Below are 22,490 nucleotides of genomic sequence, written 5' to 3' on the forward strand. Positions count from 1 at the left end.
GGTTTTGGCCCCAGTGGAAATTAATATTATTTTAATCAGCATACATTCGATTTCCCAATAACAGACTTATTTTAATTCAATTTATCAATTCCATATTTTAATTAAGACTTAATTCCAAGTTGGACAAAATCTCCACTGGCAAAGGTCATCAAAGATTAATACTTACATAATCAAAAAGGATGGTTGGATTACTGTGACTCAACTTGCCAATTTGCCTTCCAGAAGGTTTTACATTTTCCTTGGTTAGACGCCTGGAATGAAAGAACAATGAAAAGTGAATATGTAGCTGACAGATCCTGCAAAATGTACAGTTGCACATTGCACGTACAAGTTGCATATCAGCAATTAAAACAAATTTGAAGTTTATCCATCAGCGAAACCAGTGTGCACGACAGACCTAATGACTTGAAGCAAAGGGATATGCATTAAGAAATAAATTACTCTTTCATAATTCATGAGTAAGCAGCTGTCAAACTGACTCGCGGGCATGAAAGACTGATGCATTGCCAATGAATAAAATTAAATGAAGAAACACCAACACCACAAGAAAGCAAACTCTACAGTACTCATCCTGAGGTATTAGTTATGAGGTTTCACAATTCCATATGTAGTTTTATTCTGATGGAGGTGATTTGTTTGAGTAATGATACTTCTCCCACTTCTAAACAGTGTTATAATGCGAATTTTAGACTATAGACAATAGACGCAGGAGTAGGCCATTCGGCCATTCGAGCTAGCACCGCCATTCAATGTGATCATGGCTGATCGTCCCCAATCAATACCCCGTTCCTGCCTTCTCCCCATATCCCCTGACTCCGCTATTTTTAAGAGCCCTATCTTCTCTCTCTTGAAAGCATCCAGAGAACCCGCCTCAGTAAACTCAAGCTTTTGTTGGTGTTTCGGGTGGTAATATTCTTCAGCTCTTAAAACCAAGTCATCGTATAAGTAATTGGAACAGAATTAGGCCATTTGGTCCATCAAGTCTACTCAGCCATTAAATCATGGTTGTCCTATCTCTCCCTCCTAACCCCATTCTCCCGCTTTCTCCCCATAACCCCCAATATCTACCACCTGATAAAACCCCTGATACTATAAAAAAAAACTAATGCCCTCTTATGATCAATTAATTTTGCTAAAAATGATTTTTCCAAGGGATTGCAGTAATGTATCGGAAGATAACACCTAAAGAAGTATTGATGTAAAAATGGTTGCTGAGAGAATCAAAGCCAGGTTCAAAGCTTTCACCGTGACAATCCAGCCTTCTCTCCAAGCTGGAATAAAAACAGAAAATGCCAAAATTCACTCAGCAAGTCAAGCAGCATCTGTGGAAAAAGAAACAGTCAAAGTTTCAGCTCCAAAATGCTTTGATAAACTGGAAAAGAGAGAAATTCAGGCTGGAATTGCAGACTACAATTTGGCTTCAAAAATACAACAGCAGATGATGCTGGTGTTATCGGAAATAGAATAAGAAAAATATATGGAAATACTTAGTTGGTCAGCAAGCACAGAGTGAGGAGAGTTAATTTTTAATTTGATCACCTTTTATCAGGACCAAGAGAACAGTTTATTAGATGAAAAAATGGGGCTCATGTTGTCGACCTCCCCACCATGTCAACTGACCTCGGTCAGGCGAACGTCAACAAACAGAGACAGCAGCAGAAATGCAACCTCAGTCGCCGCAGCTTGGCGCCAACCCGGAGCATGCGCCCTTTTTAGGTCGGGCACCTATGGATGTCGAACCGGATGGCATCACCCTGCTGCAGACTTCTGCTGCCTCAAATGCAAGAAGGTGCAAAAATAACCCAGAGGAATAAACGGAGGAATTGGGAAGACGAAAGGTTTAGAGGAATATGAGCCTTATGCAGGCAGCTGGGACTGGAGGAGATGGGGCGTCATGGTTGGCATGGGCAAATTGGGCCGAAGGAGCCGTTTCCATGAGGATGATTCCACGAGCAAAAACAAAGGGTGGTGATTGCCTGGAAAGCAGGAGAAATAAAATGCATAAAATTTAACATTGAAAATTAACCAAATCCAAAAAGGTGTACAGAATGAGTCTTAAATTACCAAAGCAATTCAGTAGACATCCCGTAGATCTTAAATAAGATTCCCAGAAATAGCTCATGATACGAAATTGTTCTCAACACGCGAGCTGTAATGGGCCTTATCAGAAGATGAGGATCATTTCCTAAATCTTGAATGGAAGGTACAGCAAGCCAAAAATAGAGCAGTCAAATTGAGATGAAAAATCAAAGATGCAAGAAGTCTGAAGAAGGGTCTCAACCTGAAACATCACACATTCCAAATCTCCAGAGATGAGTTACTTCAGCAATTTTTGTCTATCTTCGATTTAAACCAACATCTGCAGTTTCTTCCCTCACATTTAGGATCAAGCTAGCAGTCACCCAAACAATAAGGTGGAAGGCAGGGAATTTAAATAACTCTGTATCCCAAAATGGAGACGACCAGTTATTTAAATTCTAGTGCCTTCCACTTTATCACAACCTTTCCCTTCTGGTTTCTCCTCCATGACCGAATTTATTCTCAGCTCCGATTAAAACCATCCTCCCAAGATGTTTACCACTACTTTCTCCACAGCTACTGCCCAGTTTGCTGAGTATTTATCACATTTCTCTTCATTTTGGAACTTCTGACCAACTATTATTGTACAATATTTCATATTCCAAATGGGTGTAGTGTTTGGATGTCGCTGGCAAGAGAGGATTGATTTACTGCAGTTTCAAGCGCTCTTGACCTAGAGTATAGCACAATTCATGATTGTGAGATTATTATTTGAAATGATTGAAAATCAACACAGAAATCATGCGCAGATTAGTAAGAAACTTGTTATTATGTGTTTTTAAATGATGCCTCACAAATCTTAAAATTACATCGGAAAGCCAAGATATTTCAATTAATTTGAATTTTGGCAGTGCAAAAAAGCAGAGCAGCTCAATATCTATATTCTGGTAATTAGCTTTTCAAAAAAGCACACATATGATGCACTTGCAAGGCTTTGCAATAATTCATGGATTGAACAAAGATGAGATTTTCAACAAGTTGAACCCATTCATTTTCTCCATTATTAACACAGAATAGAATCAGAAAAATCTGAACTGGGTTTTGCTCCAATAGATTTCTTATTCAATATGAAATATAGAAACTTACTTCATAATGTACTTTGCTCGATCAATCGTCTGAGCTTTGACTTTAACCAGCAGAGGATGACTATTATAGGTGTCATTCTTCCACTGTCCGTACAAACGATATCTGAAAATACCATGTTACAGTATTAGGTAACCACAACCCAGGTGCACAGAAAAGAATAAATGAATATGAATGTTACTCCAAGATATCCACCTATGCTGGTACGGGAACGCCTTCAACATTCCCCAAAGCTCTTCTGACATGCATGCGTTGGAGTCCATTAGAGTAAGAGAAGGCAACAGCACCTGATCTGCAATACTGAGAAAACTGCTCACAAGAGACTCCTGGAGAGATCAAGACAATTACAAAGTTAAGCCTTGACATTTAACAATTTAAATAGAGTTCATGCCTTGCTCACCCAACCATGAACGCAGCCCAGATCCAAGCTGCCATTTGACAATTACAACAGCAAAGTTAATTATTTCAAGTGGCAATGTTTTAATGCTCATTGATAGATTGAATGCATGGAAACAAGCCCTTTGGCCCACCCAATCCACGCCAAACACCCATTATCCGAACACACGAGTTATCCCACTTTCACATCCACTCCCGACACATTCTGTACTATTTGACCATTGACTATGCAAAATTAACCTACCAAGTGGAGGAAACCCACATGGTCACAAGGAGAAAGGGCGGACTCCATAGACAGCACCCAAGATCAGAATTAAACCTGGGTCTGGCACTGAAAAGCAACAGCTCCATGCTCGAGTAATCCATTGTGAATTTAAACGTGATTTTTTTTGAATAAGCTGCAGGTATTAGACAAGTTTAATATTGATTGCAAATTAAAGGATTGTGTTTCTTTTTGTGAACGGATCACGAATTAGCACCATCCAAAAATGCTTCCACTGAATGGGACATTAAAGTTGCCTTCTGGGGAGATGCAGAATATCCCATCAGTTTGCCAAATGGATAGCAAAAAAAAGTGCACATTATAAAGAGAAACACAAATAGGTGGAGGTTGGGCAGCTTCTGTTGAGAAAGGAAAGCAAATCTGGTAAAAGGTCCTTTACCATTAACTCTGTTGCTCTCTCTGCTTGGCCATCTCCAGCATCTCCAGCTATTTTAATTTTTGCTGAATTAATTTTGTCGGAGAGCGAGTTGGGGCAAAGTGAACGGAAAGGGTGGGGGTTGGTGGCTGCGGCAGGCAGTTGATAGGACTGTTTGGTGAACTTTTGTTACTTCGTAGGCGACAAAACATGGCGACGCATGCACTGCCTAGGTGAGGTCTGCTGAACGATTTTACCGGGTTCACGCAAAACAAAGCATTTCACTGTACCGAGGTACATGTGACAATAAAGTAACATTGAATTAAAGTCAAATATAAACCAATTCCTTCATAATAAAACCCTGTGGAAAGCAACAACCGCAGAGATTGAACGCTTCTCATAAAGGGACATCGGCTTGAGACATTGAAACTGCTTCTCTGGCCAGAAGGTTGCCTGGCCTACTGACATTTACGGGCATGCTCATATTTTTTAGTTTCCTTCTCACAAACTTGGCACATACTCCATTGCTAGGCTCCAACGGAAGCTGCCGATATTTTTCATTTTGAAATCTTCTTGTGAAGCCTGTCCATTTCCATTGGGACATTCAGTAAAAAAAAAAGGTCAACAGGAAAGCTGGATGCATAGCCCAATTTCTTTCTCACGTGTTTTGTGTGTGGAATATGTCTTGGCCTGTCTTGATCTGAATACATTCCAAGTTGTCCTGATTGCACGCAGGGGCTTGCCAACCAAATCCAGGAGGCAATAATTCAGATTTTTTTCTTTCTGGATAAGCCCAAGGTTAACACCAAGCCAACATCCACCCAAGTGCCAGTGTGGATGGCCAGCCACATTAAGCAAAGTCTAGACTAATATAATCCTTACAGTGGAAGAATGTATCCACTGACCTTATCTCCATTAAACTATGGAAACTTACCGTCCGTTCCTTGTCATCTGATTTGTTTCCATCTGACGAATGCTGTAAATGCAGTACAAGACAAGAATTAAATGAAGACTTCAAAGAAAATGTTCTATTCAATCCCAACAGCAACTGAACAGGTCAAGTGCTGGATGCCAATTGATGATACAATAATTTCAAACAGTGAATTAGAATGACGTTCGTCAAAACCACTAGGGGAGGGAAGACAAGAGGGCAGCAGAGACCAGAGTTGCGGGCAAGGAGGTTGGAAGGAAGAGAGGAAAGGATGAGGAGAGGGAGCTTCGTGAGAGCAAAAGAGGCCAGAGATTTAAATGATGACAATAGGCTGAATTCTTCCAATATAATAAAATTCAGCAAATCAAAGAAAAGGCGGCCCTTTACAGCTATATTAGTGCAAGTATGTCACAACTAGCCATATCACAGTTCGAGCATGGTCACCCAGTTATAGGAAGTATATCACTAAGCTGAAAAGGTGCAAAAAAGATTCACAAGGATGTTACTGGGACTGGGGGGCTTCAGTTATAAAGAGAGCCTGAATAGGCCGGGGATTTTTTGCTGGAATGCAGGAGGCTCATGAAGGTAAAAAGTATCAAGAGGGTCATAAATAGGGTGGAGGGTCACAGATTTTTCCCAGGTTTTAGGAAGTTTCAAACCAGAAGACAGATTTGAGGTGAGAAAGGTAAGATTTAAAAGGGACCAGAGGGACAGCTTTTTCCACACAGAGGTTGATGGGTGTATCCAAAGGAAGCTGAAAAGGTGGGTGCAGTTACAATTAAGTGGACAGCAATTAAGATAGCAAGCGTTTACAGGGATAGAGGCCATATTCAGGCAAATGGGACAAACTTGAACAGACATCTTGGGTCGGCAGGGGCGGATTGGGTTGTGGGACTTGTTTCTGTGGTATACGAGGACTACCAGACACATGCCCATCACCCGAAGTTGATGGTAGGAAATTTGGTCACACCAACCTCTTTCATAAAAGCCTTTCCTATGCGAACCACTTTAGCAAATAAGATGGGGTCATGCCAAAGGTGAGGACCAAGGTAACACAGCATGCTGAAGACTTCCTTCCTCAAGTCTTCAAACGTTTCTACTGGTTTCGGAGCCCTTTCATTCCTAAGCGATCTAATTACCCTTCCTTTGGCACCTTTCGGTACACCAACTCTGAAAATAAAATTCAATGGAGTTAGACAAAAAGCATTTAATTGGGACACCTCACAGCAAGGTTTTGGGAACAATTCCATCCAAGACCGCAGGAAATTTCAGAGAGTTGTTGACGTAGCCCAGAACATCACGCAATTCAACCTCCCTTCCATTGACTCCATCTACACTTCACGCTGCCTCGGCAAGGCCATCAGCATAATCATGGTCTCACCGGGTCACCCCCTCTGCTCCCCTCAGGTAAGAGGGCCAGAAGTTTGAAGGTGCACACCTCCAGATTCAGGAAGAGTTTCTTCCCAACTGTCACCTGCAAGCGAACCGTCCTCTCACAAGCTAGATGCAGTCCTGATCTCCCCCCCCCCCCCCACCCCATCTACCTCATTGGAGACCTTAGCATGAGGTCTTGCATGAAACGATTCCCTTTATCCTGTACACTGTAGACAGCTTGATTATAATCATCTATAGATCATTTGTAGATCATCTATAAATGCATCTAGTAATAAATCTCTAGATTTGTTCAAGGATCCTCACAACCTTCTTAGTGTGCTCATCAAAATTAAACTCAATGCTTCGAGCCAAACCAAATCGAAGGCTAATCAATCACCTGTTTTTATGCCAATACCTTTAATTATAAAGCCCAAGACCCCAGATGTTTGCGCTCATTTCACTTTCAAGATCTTATCACATTAGTTTCCCGATCCTACAGTTCTTTTAAAAACAAAATTAAACATTTTCATCCTTTTTATTTCAGATATGAAAGTCGGATATTGATCTTGGGAGATGGTGTATTGCAAGAATAGTGAACTCCTCAGCGTGTTGTTCCAGTGTGTTCAGTTCTGGGCACCGTGTTATGGGAAAGATGAAGTCAAGCTGGAAAGGGTACACAGAAGATTTATGAGGATGTTGCCAGGACTAGAGGGTCTGAGCTACAGGCAGAAGTTGAGATTCTGGGACTGGGACTCTATTCCTTAGATGAGGGGTAATTTTAGAGGTGCATAATATGATGAGAGGAATAGATCGGGTAAATGCACAGAGTCTCTTACGCAGAGTAGGAGAGTCGAGGAGCAGAGGACATAGGTTTAAGGTGAAAGGGAAAAGTTGAATCAGAATCTGAGGGGTAACTTTTTCACACAAAGGGTGGTGGGTGTATGGAACAAGCTGCCAGAAGAGGAAGTTGAGGCAGGGACTATCTCAACATTTAAGAAGCAGTTAAACGGGTACATGGATAGGACAGGTTTGGTGTGATATGGACCAAATGCTAGCAGATGGGACTATTGTAGCTGGGACATTGTTGGCCGGTGTGGGCAAGTTGGGCCGAAACATAGAAATTAGGTGCAGGAGTAGGCCATTCGGCCCTTCGAGCCTGCACCGCCATTCAATATGATCATGGCTGATCATCCAACTCAGTATCCCGTACCTGCCTTCTCTCCATACCCCCTGATCCCCTTAGCCACAAGGGCCACATCTAACTCCCTCTTAAATATAGCCAATGAACTGGCCTCAACTACCCTCTGTGGCAGAGAGTTCCAGAGATTCACCACTCTCTGCGTGAAAAAAGTTCTTCTCATCTCGGTTTTAAAGGATTTCCCCTTTATCCTTAAGCTGTGACCCCTTGTCCTGGACTTCCCTAACATCGGGAACAATCTTCCTGCATCTAGCCTGTCCAACCCCTTAAGAATTTTGTAAGATTCTATAAGATCCCCTCTCAATCTTCTAAATTCTAGAGAGTATAAACCAAGTCTATCCAGTCTTTCTTCATAAGACAGTCCTGACATCCCAGGAATCAGTCTGGTGAACCGTCTCTGCACTCCCTCTATGGCAATAATGTCCTTCCTCAGATTTGGAGACCAAAACTGTACGCAATACTCCAGGTGTGGTCTCACCAAAACCCTGTACAACTGCAGTAGAACCTCTCTGCTCCTATACTCAAATCCTTTTGCAATGAAAGCTAACATACCATTCGCTTTCTTTACTGCCTGCTGCACCTGCATGCCTACCTTCAATGACTGGTATACCATGACACCCAGGTCTCGCTGCATCTCCCCATTTCCCAATCGGCCACCATTTAGATAATATTTCCCAATCGGCCACCATTTAGATAATAATGAAGGACCCGTTTCCACACAGTATCACTCTATGAACAAACATAGAATCTTGGACTTCATAACTTTGTTTCCTAGTTTACCTGGACTCAATACTTCCTATTTTCAACCAATTCTCCAAGTGAATACACATTTACAAATATAAATAATGCAAAACTCAAAAGGGCAGACCAGAACAATCTGCTCAATGGAATCATGACATGACTTACCTTCTGTATAAGGGTTCTGTGATGATATGAATCAACCGGCAGAGAGCAAGTGCTATTGGCTTATGCGAGGTGGCATAGAATGGAGGTATCTGATCCATGACGCACTGCGCATGAAACCAGTCACCAATCTTCAGCAGAGCTTCTAATAATCCGAGCTTCTGATTGTCAGGAGGCTGTGAACATAAACTTCAATTAACAACCCAAGGAAAGACACGGAAGCTGACAAATTAGAAACTAATTGTCCGATATTGCCTCGGAAATGAGAAGAAAACAACAACCAACTCATACTGATGTCATGCAAGCGCTCAAGTGGAGTTAACCATACATGCCCTTTCCATTGTCATCATTATCCAAATTACAAATACTTTGCTGAAAATATTCATTTTCATCGACAATACTTAGATCCAAAGGATCCCAGTAGATATGCCTTGCTCCTTTCCTGACATATAATCTTAACAGGTGTAACTCAGCGGGTGAGGCAGCATCTCTGGAGAAGGAATGGGTGACGTTTTGGGTCTGAAGAAGGGTCTCGACCCAAAACGTCGCCCATTCCTTCTCTCCAGAGATGCTGCCTCACCCGCTGAGTTACTCCAGCATTGTGTGTCTATCTTCGATTTAAACCAGCATCCGCAGTTCTTTGTTACGCATATAATCTTAACATACCTTTTCATTTTTCTCCTCTTCTTTCTCCTTCTCCTTCTCTTTCTCATCTGGTTTGTCAGCAGAAAGTACCACCAGAGTGAGCTTTCGTGCAATTTGCTTAGCTTCAACTATTTCACGTTTATGTTGTTCAAGAATGTTTGAATCCAACGGGAGGAGCTGAAAGAACAAGTCAGCGTGAATGACAATTATCAGTTGGAGGTCGTGGACTGTGCAGCTTTCAATAGCAGCAGGCTAATTGAGTTTTTATTGAAACCCGCCAGGAAACTACCCTTGCTGAATTGACATCTGGCATAATTAGCAAATCCCAATCATCGCACAGACGACCCATTTCAGGGGGCCTTCATCATCTCATCATTTTCAAGGAAATAACTTGTCAAACCCATTCACACTTCAGAGTGCCTGCAGGTACAGAAGACCGTGCTGACCTGCATACTGCAGCTCGATGGAAGCTCTCCACAGTGTCACAAGCTGATCACCAGGAGGATGGACACAATGAAAGCTAAAGGAAATTTAATTGAAGAAATATACACGGTCCAAAGGAAGACGAAGGAAGACAGGCCAAGAGCGGGAACTAGTAATTTATCGACTTGGAGCTGCCCACACTCCCCAGGTCAAATGCCACCAAGTTCTGGATATCTCTCTGCTGTAGTTTTAATGTGAACTTGCGACAGAATGCCAGAACATTGGGGAACAAGAGACAGCAAATTAGCACATGCGTACATGAAAACTACGTGCCAAATTTGCTGTCTCTTGTTCCCCACTGATATCCTGCTGGCACCATCACCAGTCCATTTATTAAAACCACTGTGGACCACTATATTACCTCAACAGCTGGTAACAAGGGGGAAAAAAAACAGAATGAAGAGAGGGGAATGCCTGTGAGGTACTGCAGCAAGTTTTATTTATTTTTTCTTGGAAATAAAACTAATTCAGCCAAATGTCAAGCCATTTGCTGTATGCAATTTCTGAAATCTAATTGCCCAGTTTTCTATTGTGGAGCAATTGGACGTCAGTAGATATTCGGAAAGATAAACGGATTTGACAGCTGGCTAAGCTTAGCAGGCTGTCCATTTATGTTCAGCTTTGTGGGTCAGGTCTGTTTTGCCAAACCCCCAACAGCATTTACACATGCAGTGCCCTTCTGGTCCACAAAGTCTCAGCAATGACGATCAGATTCATAACACGTTGCGACAAGTCAAGGGATCCGCTTGTATAAAGTGCAGACTTAATGACAGGAGGAAATTCTTGGCTCTTGATGCATTTAAGAGGAAATTGATCAAACACAAAATAAAATAAATGGATAACATGGCATCATAGTCTGAAGAAGGGCATCGGCCTGAAACGTTGCCTATATCCTTCGCTCCATAGGTGCTGCTGTACCCGCTGAGTTTCTCCGGCACTTTTGGCCACCATCACATTATTACATTCAGAGGGTTCTGACAACCAACTTTATCTATGCCTCTCATAATATCATATTACTATCATGACTCCCCTCTACCTTCAGCACGCCAGAGAAAGCAATCCAAGTTTGTTGAACCTCCTTACAGCTAACCCTTTCATCCAGGTACCATTCTGGTAAACCTCCACATCATTCCTGTCATGGGGTTGACCAGAACTGCACACAATATTCCAAACCCAAGTCTTATCGAGCTACACCATGATATCCTGAACATTATATTTGATGCCCATATGCCTTCTTTAACACTCTATCTACTTGGGTGGTGAAAATTCAATTGGTAACTGTCTTGAAGCTCAACTTAAGAGTGGAAGGCCATAGGTTTTTCAAATCGCTGGAAGCATTCAGCAGTTGGGGTAGCATGAACTGTTTCTCTCTTAACAGATGCCAAAAGGGTCAGATTTCATTTTATATTTCCAGCATCTGCACATTTGCCATTTGCTTTCAAACCAGCAGTGCTTTTGTTGTTGTAGTTCAGGTCATAGAAACATAGAAAACATAAAAAATAGGTGCAGGAGTAGGCCATTCGGCCCTTCAAGCCTGCAACGCCATTCAATATGATCATGGCTGATCATCCAACTCAATATCCTGTACCTGCCTTCTCTCCATACCCCCTGATCCCTTCAGCCACAAGGGCCACATCTAACTCCCTCTTAAATATAGCCAGTGAACTGGCCTCAACTACCTTCTGTGGCAGAGAGTTCCAGCGATTCACCATTCTCTGTTTTTCTCATCTTGGTCCTAAAGGATTTCCCCTTTATCCTAACAGATTCATTTTGTGGCAATTACACTCATGACAATCAACCCTAATATTTACACAAAATGCAGGATTAACTCAGCGGGACAGCGGATCGAGGCTAAAGAAGGGTCTCGACCCAAAACGTCACCCATTCCTCCTCTCCAGCGATGCTGCCTGAGTCGCTCCAGCATTTTGTGTCTATTTTTGATTTAAACCAGCATCTGCAGTTCCTTCCGACACAACCCTAATATTTAGTTCACCTACATGGACGTAAAGGTCATCAAGCTCTATCAAGTTGTTCTGCAGTAGGATCGCAGCGACCCGATAAAGTGAAGATGGCGTCTCTCCATTTGGTTCCTGAAATTTCAAAGAATTATTTTTGATTAAGCAGCAAAATCTTTCTTTACAGGACTGAAGCCAATAAATGACAAAACTATTTGTATAATCTTTCTTCTCTACATTAATATGCAGTAAGATATCAGCAACATTCAAGTCTTCTTTCATTCAGTTGCAAACACTTTTTTTTTTTTTTAAGGAGCACGTGGAAACTTAACACCTTGATTATTAAAACCACTAAACATGAACTGCAAATTCCATCATTATACCCTTGAAGAAGAATGCTCATGACTATTTTGGTTTTCCTTTATTCTTTCGTAATATGCGTTATTTTTCTTGACGCATATAGTGAATGAATAAAAAAGTACAGAGTTGAAGGATATAGGTTTCAAATTGCTGGAAGCATTCGGCAGGTCGGGTAGCATCTGATGTAAGATGACAACTTGAACTCTGTTTCTCTCTTAACAGACGCTACCTTGACCTGCTAACCAATGCCAGCATTAAACCACCGGGTGGCGCTTTAATGGCAGCCTCGCCTGCAGTCTGTCTGTCCTTTTCGTATTTTGTTTTGTTATTTTTTGCGTGTTTAAAAAGTTTGTGTTAATGTTCTCTGGTTTGTTTTATGTGGGGGGGTGGGCGGGGGAGTTGGGGGAAACTTTTTTTTAAATCTCTTACCTTGCCGGAGATGTGATTGTTTTCTGGATCGTATCTCAGGTCGCTCTGCGGCCTAACATTGTGGAGTTGGAAGCCTTGCTCGGGACTGACTTTGAGCCCCACTTTGAGTAAGGCGTGGGCTTACCGTCGGAGCCGATTCCTTACTTGGATCGATGCTCCAACTTCAACGCCTGCAAACTTCGACGCCTGCAAACTTCAACAACAAGGAGCTCGGAGTCTCGGGTAAGAAACCGACGTCGGGAACTCCAAAACCGCACAAAGTTCGACTAGCCCCAAACCGGGATAGATCGATCGGTGTGGGGGAGCTGAGATTCCCCCCACCGATGCAGAAGCTTGATCGCCCCAACTAGGAGGCCCACCGCCGGCTACGAGAGTAAGATCGTCCCGTCAACGGAAGGCTAGAGGCCCCCCGACTGCTGGAGGACAAAGAAGGGATCCAACTTTTTTTCGCCTTCCATCACAGTGACGAATATGGAGGAGTCACTGTGGTGGATGTTTATGTTAAAATGGATTTTATGTGTTCTGTTGCTTTTTATTCATATGACTGTACGGCAAATCAAATTCCTCGTATATGTTGCAAAACATACTCGGCTAATACAGTATGATTATGATTATTAAATAACTGAAAGTGAGGAAACGCCTTGTTAATAAAATTCCAGATTGAGCGTGGAATTGAGACAAGGTCCATGAATTTGTCTTTTTAAGTGAACCGATTAAAAATATATTTTGCCTAATTAAGCCATGGAACTTCTTCAAACTATTGGCATCATGCAAATAATTTAATTGCCCTTCTTGAAACAAGGTGAGGGAGGTGGATTCTGCTCAACCTATTAACCAGATAAGATTACATTGTTGAATCTTACCTTGGTTTTGAGAGGCTGTCTTCTCAACACCTTTTCCCACAGTCTAGAACTAAAAGGCACCAGCTGAGCAGTTCTACAGTGCAGGAGGGAGGCGAGAGAATATACTATCAAAACGGATAAGTACCTCCAGTCATCGTCTTTTTTTTTAACTTCATAATTACAGAACCATGCAAGTTGAACCAAGAAAAGTTCATATAGAAGGCTTACCATGGGCAAATGTTAATCACTATTCATTACCCTTGCTTCAAGTCAACGAAGATCTCAATCGAAATAACAAAACTCAAGAGCAAAAGTGATAACATTTCACAGAGGAATTTTGGTGTTTTAAAAAAAAAAAATAGTACCTGATAAAACTTAAATTTGAAGCCCAAGATGTGACATAGAGTCTGCAACTCGCACATGCACATATAGGACTCTATCAAAGGTACAAAAAAGTCATCGTGATCGGGCCTGCATTCGTAAACTTCCAGGATAATATCCAAAACTCGGTTTGGATCCAGGTTGAAGCAACCTTCAAAACAAAAACAAATCTCATTAATTTAACAAAAGCTTCATATAACGTTGTTACTTATTAACGCCCGGCAGAATTTGCTTTCAAATCAATATGGTGATAATACAAAATAATGTCAGGTACTCAACACAAAAGGTTCCAGATCTGCTCATGGGCAAAGCCAAAAATTAAAACTGAAGCTACTCGACTCAATCACATCTTCCAACATTAACTTGTGACTTCACTCCAAGTGAGCCAGTTACTATGGGGCGAGGAAAGTTATCTAAACCTTAACAGTAAGGCTATTAGTATCAGAATTTATTTTACCGCAACAGAATAATTTATGAATCTTAGTGACTGCAGTGGGGCTCATTTTTCAAAATATATTTTAAATTAATAATATTATAAACAAAATAACTATCTGCCATATTATCTGGCAAATCCTCAATTATTCTTCTTCACAATAATAGACATACACGTTCTCAGATAATTATAGATGTCAAACTTTAGGTATTAAATATATAGTGCTTCCATCTCTGCAGCGAAAACTAAAATAAATTTAATCCACGTCGAAAATGCAATGGGTTGCATGTCAAATAATCATGAGCAACATCACATTTAGCCACCAATGTCTATGCTGTATTTTTGTGACAGTACATTACCGATAAGTGATTTGATGTTTTCTAGTATTAGGTCACTTGTGAGGTTTCCAGATAAGTCTTGGCCAAGCTCAGTAAAAAGCTTTCCATAACCTTCATTTTCTTCTCGTAACAAATTAAATTTCTGCTGCTTATAACTACGAATGAAAGATTGCATGAATGAATTATCTTAAAGTTGCTTATGTTGTCATAGGCATTTTCCTTAATTTACAATTGTACATGCATACACAGATCACTACCTACTTGTGTGTGACATTGTTGTATTTAATCTGCAATTGGTTGGTGAATGGTGCACAGTCAGACTCTGTTATTACCCTCCCCGTTCTATGGAAAAACATTTCAATTTTATCTAGTACTAGCACATCCTTAAAATGAACTCAAGTTAAAAACACAGCATATGGGAGAGAAGAGGGAAACCATTTTTCACACTGACAATGCACCAGGATACTTCAAGTCATAATTACACATGAACATTAATCACTTTCATTGACACAAATTATACATAAATTGTAAACTTAAGCAAGTATTCTGTTCTTCCTTATGCAATAGGCAAGCATGCAATATTACATGATAAACCAGTACTGAGATTTCAATCTTTCACAATGTGTACAACACATTAGAAGAGCATTTTCGCCCCAGATTTTTCCCCCTTTCTCCAAAATCGTCATGGATAAAATCGCCAGAATAAGCCACAAGATGATTTTACATTGCTCACCTTCAAACAAAAATTTAATATAAGATGATAATTTATTGCCAGAATCAAATGCACAAACTGTGTTGTAAAGATTTTTTTCTGAAGAAACTTAGTTATAAATTCTTAACAAGTTAGATGGTTGCAACTTCTGCAAGGTTTGGACTATCTTTCTTCGGAAAGTACTGGTTTAATTTTCATATTATATTATCTAGACTTAAACAATTTAGTTTTACTTCACTTATTGTGCATCTTTTATTATCACTAACTTGGTAGGTCGGGGGGAGCTCCCCCCACCACGGGTACCATGTAATCCCGTGCTACCTGCTCCATGTTTGGATAGTCGGTGACTAAACTGTCTCTCTCCATCTGGTTTGCCAGGTGAGGAGGGGGCTGTGGACCCCCAGCAGGACCAAACACAAGACCTGTCAAAGGGCGGATGAACTCCTAGCGAGCCAACGGTCATCCACACTTCAGTAGAAGTTGCGATCACTGTCGTACATAGCATTATAAGGAATGATGATAAAGCACACACACCAAACATCCTTTACTTCCAGCGGTGGAAGTCCGCAGGAACTGGAGGACAGAGATGTGTGGTGCATCCATCACCGTTCCCATTGGAAACCAGCACCACTGCCTCGCTAATGTCTTCAACGATGATGGATGGCTACTTCAACTGTTCATAAACAAAATGTTGAGGTACCTACCCTATCCTTCCGATTCATCAAATGGAATTCTCATTATTCGCCAATACCTGCGAAATGAATTTTTCTTAGGGCTGAAAGAATTACAAATACTACTTGGTGGTATTTGTAATTCTTGCGCAAATGAGTGCTTCCAAAAATATTGCAAACCAAGGTGCGGAATATGGATGGAACATGTCATTGAAGTTGGATGGTGAAGAGACAAGTAGCAATCCTACATAGGGTCAAGAAGCTACGTAGGATGACAAGGCACAGCTTTGAGGTAAATGCACATGTATCGAGTGGAGTAATACATAGCAAAGGCATGTTTGAAACTTGAATTAATTTTTACAAAGTCAGAGAAGGGACAAAGGGGTTCCAAGTCAAAATGGGGAGACACTGATGGCGAGGTGCAAGACAAAAGAATGTTCACTGTTATACAACACTACATCTAATGTACAGCAGGACAGGAACAAGGGTCATTGAATAATTTAATGGCAGAGGAGGTAAAGGGAAATATATGAGCAGTGTGACAAACAATGTGGATAGGTAGATTATGGATTATAGAAATGCACACGCGAATGTTCGTCATTCACAAGCCAATTGGAGCTACAATTTCATATTTACCTTTGTCTTTACCTTCTTATTTTCATATTTTTCTTTAAAAAGAAAAGGCACTACCATAGGGTATGTAAATAACCTCATGCACCACTAACTTAGTCATGACCAGTTAATATCCTAACTTCACTACTGTTAATATCTGCTTGCTAGATGCACATCAATTATTTGAACAAGGAATCTACTGGTTCCTTTCAATTGTACTCAATATCCATCTCAATACTTAACATGAAGAACAGGTTACTTAACTCATCTCTTATCCAGCTAGTACAACACTAGCATATTGGAAATTGTATGCTATTTCACAGATCGTTAAAATAAAAATGTTTAAAAAAGCGCTTCAAATGTATTAACCAATGTAATAATGTATCACATTATTAACAATAACAATGTATATGACATTTTAAATGACTGTTTAATTATTTAATTAGTTACATTTCTTTGCTGCCTACTTCTGTCTAACTCTCTTAATTTATTTTAATACTTAAACATTTCCTTGGCCTAATGCGATATGTTCCAGACAAGAGATTTTACAATTGCAAAACACGACAATCTAATATAGTTGAGCAGTAAGAACTAAAAAACATCTGGAATCCCAATCTTGTATTTCCACTTCAAGATATTTTATAGTTAAATGTCCTGAAACGGAACAATTAAATTCTTACTTGCTGCAGCACAATATGTAAACATGAAGATCGACGCAAAACACTCGAGCAACTAGGCAGGTAAAGCTTTAAACTAATACCAGTTGCAGACTACTTGTTCTCAACATGACTGTCTTTCCGTATGCCTTTACATGATACAAATGCTGTATGGACACTGCACATTGCAAATGCCGTGGTAGCAGTATGAATTCATATTAAGAACAAGTTCACCGTTTGAAAATTCAAGAGAATCCAATCCCCGGTATATAAGCACAGTTCAAATTGTTTCATTCCAACAGTAAAATGAAATCTTCAATGACTCACAATAGTTTGGTTTTGATCTTAACAGATTTCTGGTTGAACTGCTGAGATTGTTTTACAAGCCCGAGAGATTCTAATGTCTCTGGATCCAGGCGCTCCTTGAGAACTGTATCTGAAACCAAACACTGCAACAAAGAAAAAGGAATTGTTAGATTTTGGGACAAACTATCCACACAAGGCAATGCGACATAGGTGAAACTCACAGCTTAAATGACCAATTTATCAAAAACAAACCCTGTTCAATATCCATACCAATGCATCATGTATCCTCATCCATGGTATGGATCTTTCTCCTCATCTATAGTATCCTTCCACCATGGCTGACAAGCTTCTCAACTGCATCTGTTCCACTGCTTGAAACTTTACTCTCAGCCCTGTACCTCCACCCAGATTTGGAAAAGGATTCCTTTGTCCTCCCATTGCAACTCACCAGCCTCTGCATGCAACAGGTGCTTGACAAACAACTTCAATTCCAAATCTGGGCAGAGGGCATAATGCAGATGGAATGCAATTGCCTCATCTGTAGGCTGTCACACTCACCCACTCAAAATGACAGGTGTTCAGTACACCTTTCCCCATCGTGCAGCTCCCTGCCCAGCCCCACAACCAGCAAACTTCATTGCTACTTTAAGACTGCCAGGTTGTCAAACAGATCCCGTCTCAGGACGAGTGATAAAAGTGTCAATCTATACCCCATAATTCCTATAATGCTGGTCAACTTGCTCCTCTGAGAATGCAAGATGTTCTGATGATGACTTCAGTGGAACAAATCACCGGGGGATAAGAGTTGGTCTGGGCATGATGTTCAGCAAAGACATTGTAGACCAAAGGGCCTGTTCTTGTGATGTCCTGTTCTATGTCTATGTTCTAAACCACATCAGTACACAATCAACCTCAAAAGACATCATTCCATATACGCCATTTCAAAGAAATGTCTCTCTTTAGTATTGCCTTGGCCCTTGATCCTGCTCAATCTAATTAGCCAACAAATCAAATCTTATAATCCATTTCACACAGCAGCCAACACAAGGTAAACTCTTCACAGTTGTCTGTATGCCAATATTGTAATACACCAGCACTCATTGCTACTGCCACTAAATAGTGGTCTGTAAATCCTGCCAACAGTTCCACAACAGTTGGATCATGCAACCTATCGTATAGAGAAGATTTATCATGTTGAATCATTCAAAGGCTTCCTCAATTTTAATCCCACTGTGCCAAAGTTTTTATAATCTATTTAATGGTATCTAAAATATGACAAGAGCTCTGCCTGAGCCACGCATACTCAATAGCTGGGTCTGTAAAAGTAATCTAAATCTCCCTTTTTCCAGAGCACAATATTTTTCAAGTCATCCAAAATTCCCAACATATTATTTTTAACTCTTCCCCTCACTTTCTGAGTTTTACAACATTAGTCCATGTCAAATTTATCCTCAAAACCATTTTTTTGGTATGGTTTAAGATGTTCAATGTTTTTTTACATTAACCTGAACCCAATCACTGCCCGAGACAATTTAAGTCTTGCGCCATTTTCTATTTATAAAATATTCCTTTGTTTATTTACTGAGATTTGAACAGCTCTATCTGCATATCTCCACATCAGGTACAGGCTTCTACATTCCAGTCATGATGCTAAATCAAGCTGAAACCAGTCCTGGTAAATTTGTACTTAGTTACTGTCTATAGAATCTTCACTTAAAAGGGCTTCATGCAGCCGATTACCACCAAGCAATGCAGTGCTGATGTCAAATGCCCTAAAACCCTTTTGTGAGCCTGGGGCATGGGCCTCACCCTGCTTAAAATTTTGAATAGTTTATAAACATTTCCAACATGGGTGGTAATTAAAATCTATTAAGATTGTTTAAACAATAAAATAATTAATTTAATTCAAAAACATTTCAAACCTGCATGTTTTTCATTCCAGAGACGTGCAAGGTTAATTTGCAAATTTCTCCTAGAGCATAAGATGCGAAAGTGGGATAACACAGAATATAGCGTGTGGGTGATCGATGGTAGGCATGGACTCGGTAAGCCGAAGAGCCTGTTTCTACACTGTAACACCAATCTCTAACATCAAGGAACACATTGAGATAAAATTGAAAATAAAATCCATCTCCTCAGAATGATCAAGCCTGGCGTCTAAGGTAGACAAAAATGCTGGAGAAACTCAGCGGGTGAGGCAGCATCCATGGAGCAATGGAAATAGGCGATGTTTCGGGTCGAGACCCTTCTTCAGACAACATAAATGATTGTGTGAATAAGCCTGGAGTCTATATTCACACAACCAAGGTTTCCACTTGTGAAGTATGTAAAGGGGTTATTCATTTACACAGTTCTGGAGAAAGTCACCTCTCCCAGCGCTGTTAGGTTCTGCCACTCAACTCCACATGGAGTCCACTAACAAAGCATGCTCCGGACATGGCAATGTCCATTGTAAATACAGGACTTCATTACCTGGGAACAGCTCAAAGTCGGCAGTTCCAAAGCAGCCACCATAATAACCTCACGTGCCTGTCATCTACGCGCCATGTTTTATGCCGTGATCAATTTTGCACAATCGGGTGCGAATCAATTTTACTAACAAAATATGCCTTTTGCAGCTCAAGATATAATATTGTCCAATTTGATCACGTGATCCACGGCTTTGTACCGAAGGGCCTTCCATTTCCAAAAGCTGCAATGAATCCTCAGCTCTGTCTTATCATTGGATCTCAACCTCAAATGTAAACCATAATTTATGCAAGGAAAGTGTCAGGTTGATTGTTCCTTTTAAAAGGCAGATTCCTCTTTTACAAACAAATAATTCGTAGAATAAGGCTACATCACCAGGAGCTTTGAAGTAAGCCATTATCAATGACGGAACAAGGAATCGCAAATGCTGGTTTACACAAAAAGACACCAGTGCTGGAGTAACACAACGGGTCAGGCAGCATCTCTGTAGAACATGGATAGGTGATGTTGTCAAGAGGGGACCCTTCTTCAGACTGAAGTTGTTGATTAAATCAAACACAGGTGTAATGATCAACTCTGAAATCTGATTACAACACTGCCAGCTCCCCTTCAAATTTGAGACAAAAGGAACTGCAGATACCGGAATCTTGAGCAAAACGACAAACTGCTGGAGGGACTTAGCAAGTCAGGCAGCATCTATAGAGGGAATGGACAGACAATGTCTTGTCTGAAGAAGGATCCCGATTCGAAATGTCACTTATCAATTCACTACACAGTGGCTGCCTGGTCTGCTGAGTGACCCAGTCCCTGTTTTCCACTTCACCGTAACCTTTTTAATCCGATTGTTCTTCTGCACTTGAAATAAATCACACAAACTGAACACGAAATAAAAAACACAAACTGAACATTTGAACAACCGTGCCCTCTTGTGGTCACATAATGTTACGCAGCTAATTGGAGTTCCTTCCTAACTGATAAAAGACAGGGACACTGGCTGATAACACTCTGAAGGCTGTGTTATCTGTCATCTATCGTATCTCCACTTGCCACTCCAAAAGTATATCGCTCTGTAAGATGGTGAAAGGCTAGATTAGCAACACGATGGCAAGGACAACAAAACATGTGAGATCATGGGGAAATGGAGAATTAAAATGTTTTTACCAAATTTTTGCATTATTTTAAAACTGGAAAAATAAATTGTGAAGCTGCTAGGAATGCGAATTCACTGCCAAAATCAAGTACACAAGCAAGGAAAAAAAAAAATCATAAGCTAAAAAAATGGACAAACAAATGTTGATTAGTCACCTTTTGGACGCTCTTGTCTCATTCCAATAACAAATGTGTGAGTTTTATGGCAAGTTTATTAGGTTGCATGTGAATAATTGAAACCCATCTTGAAACCTGGTAAATTTAATGTTCGGCTACTGTTTTCACAGAACTTTCTGTAGCACTTTCTAAAATAAACTGGTCATGCGGCATTCACACAAAAAAAAACTTGTCTTCACCACACATACAGTGGGTGATTTGTATCCAAATAATGGCAGGCTTTGCTCACACACAAATGGTTTTCAATAGCTCTGCTGATTGTACCGTTTCAGAGTCAGGTTTGTTGTTGCATGGCAAGAGTGAGTAGTTGCATTTTGTTGTGAGGAATAAAATGGCCAAAGAGACTTTACATGAGCAAATGTAATTGACAAAGACACATGAGAAGATTTATGAGGAAAACTATGTTTTAATATATTAAAGGAAGTAAAAGGAAGAAAAGGTGTGAAGCAAAGGAAATGATGTGGCACAATGGCGAATTTCAGCCAATTCAGTTAATTCTATTTGATGTGAAGAAATAGATGAGATGGGTGAAGATAGACAAAAAATACAGGAGTAACTCATGCAGCACCTCAGGAGAGAAGGAAAGGGTGATGTTTTGGGTCGAGACCCTTCTTCAGACTGACGTCAGGGAAGAGGAAGATGCACAGATAAGGAAGTGTAAGGTGTAACAGCGAAACAAAGGGGATGGAGATCAAGGAGAATGTAGAATAGATCATTGTTAGCTGGGAGTTAGGAACAACAAAGCAAACAGAGATAATATGAGCTATACTTAAGAGGGAGTTAGATGTGGCCCTTGTGGCTGAAGGGATCAGGGGGTATGGAGGGAAGGCAGGTGCAGGATACTGAGTTGGATGATCAGCCATGATCATATTGAATGGCGGTGCAGGCTCGAAGGGCCGAATGGCCTACTCCTGCACCTATTTTCTATGTTTCTATGCAGGGTTTCGGCCCAAAACGTTGCCTATTTCCTTCGCTCCATAGATGCTGCTGCACCCGCTGAGTTTCTCCAGCATTTTTGTGTACCAGAGATAATATGCAGTCTGAAACAGTCAGACTGCTTGGAGGACTGGGAAGGGGGAGGGATGGAGATGGAGGAAAGCAAGGGTTACTTGAAGATAGAGAAGTCAATGTTCATACTGCTGGGGTGCAAGTTGCCCAAGCGAAATATGAGATGCTGTTCCTCCGATTTGTGCTGAGTCTCACTCTGACATTGGAGGAGGCCCAGAACAGAAAGGTCACTGGTGGGAATGGGAGAGGGAGTTAAAAGTGT

The 22,490-nt window shown here is 40.8% G+C and overlaps 1 protein-coding gene across 6 annotated transcripts in view; it reads right to left on the reverse strand.

The window, feature by feature from the left end:
- Positions 1 to 22,490, reverse strand: part of thoc2 (THO complex 2) — a 105,507-nt gene that overhangs the window by 54,689 nt on the left and 28,328 nt on the right. For 4 of the 6 annotated variants that reach the window (XR_008724310.1, XR_008724309.1, XM_055643551.1 and 1 more), the window contains exons 6-17: positions 17,447 to 17,568; positions 14,730 to 14,810; positions 14,490 to 14,623; positions 13,682 to 13,848; positions 11,728 to 11,820; positions 9,269 to 9,424; positions 8,606 to 8,778; positions 6,102 to 6,297; positions 5,131 to 5,172; positions 3,358 to 3,488; positions 3,166 to 3,267; positions 167 to 251 (exon numbers count right to left, since the gene is read on the reverse strand). Coding sequence is in view for 4 of the 6 variants with exons in the window: in XM_055643551.1 (XP_055499526.1) it covers positions 167 to 251; positions 3,166 to 3,267; positions 3,358 to 3,488; positions 5,131 to 5,172; positions 6,102 to 6,297; positions 8,606 to 8,778; positions 9,269 to 9,424; positions 11,728 to 11,820; positions 13,682 to 13,848; positions 14,490 to 14,623; positions 14,730 to 14,810; positions 17,447 to 17,568 (1,482 nt within the window). In the remaining 2 variants the exon portion in view is untranslated. The remainder of the gene's footprint in view (positions 1 to 166; positions 252 to 3,165; positions 3,268 to 3,357; positions 3,489 to 5,130; positions 5,173 to 6,101; positions 6,298 to 8,605; positions 8,779 to 9,268; positions 9,425 to 11,727; positions 11,821 to 13,681; positions 13,849 to 14,489; positions 14,624 to 14,729; positions 14,811 to 17,446; positions 17,569 to 22,490) is intronic. The other 2 variants (XM_055643553.1, XM_055643552.1) reach the window with 1 other exon arrangement.

This window comes from Leucoraja erinacea, chromosome 12, assembly GCF_028641065.1.
Source record: "Leucoraja erinacea ecotype New England chromosome 12, Leri_hhj_1, whole genome shotgun sequence".
Classification (NCBI taxonomy): domain Eukaryota; kingdom Metazoa; phylum Chordata; class Chondrichthyes; order Rajiformes; family Rajidae; genus Leucoraja; species Leucoraja erinaceus.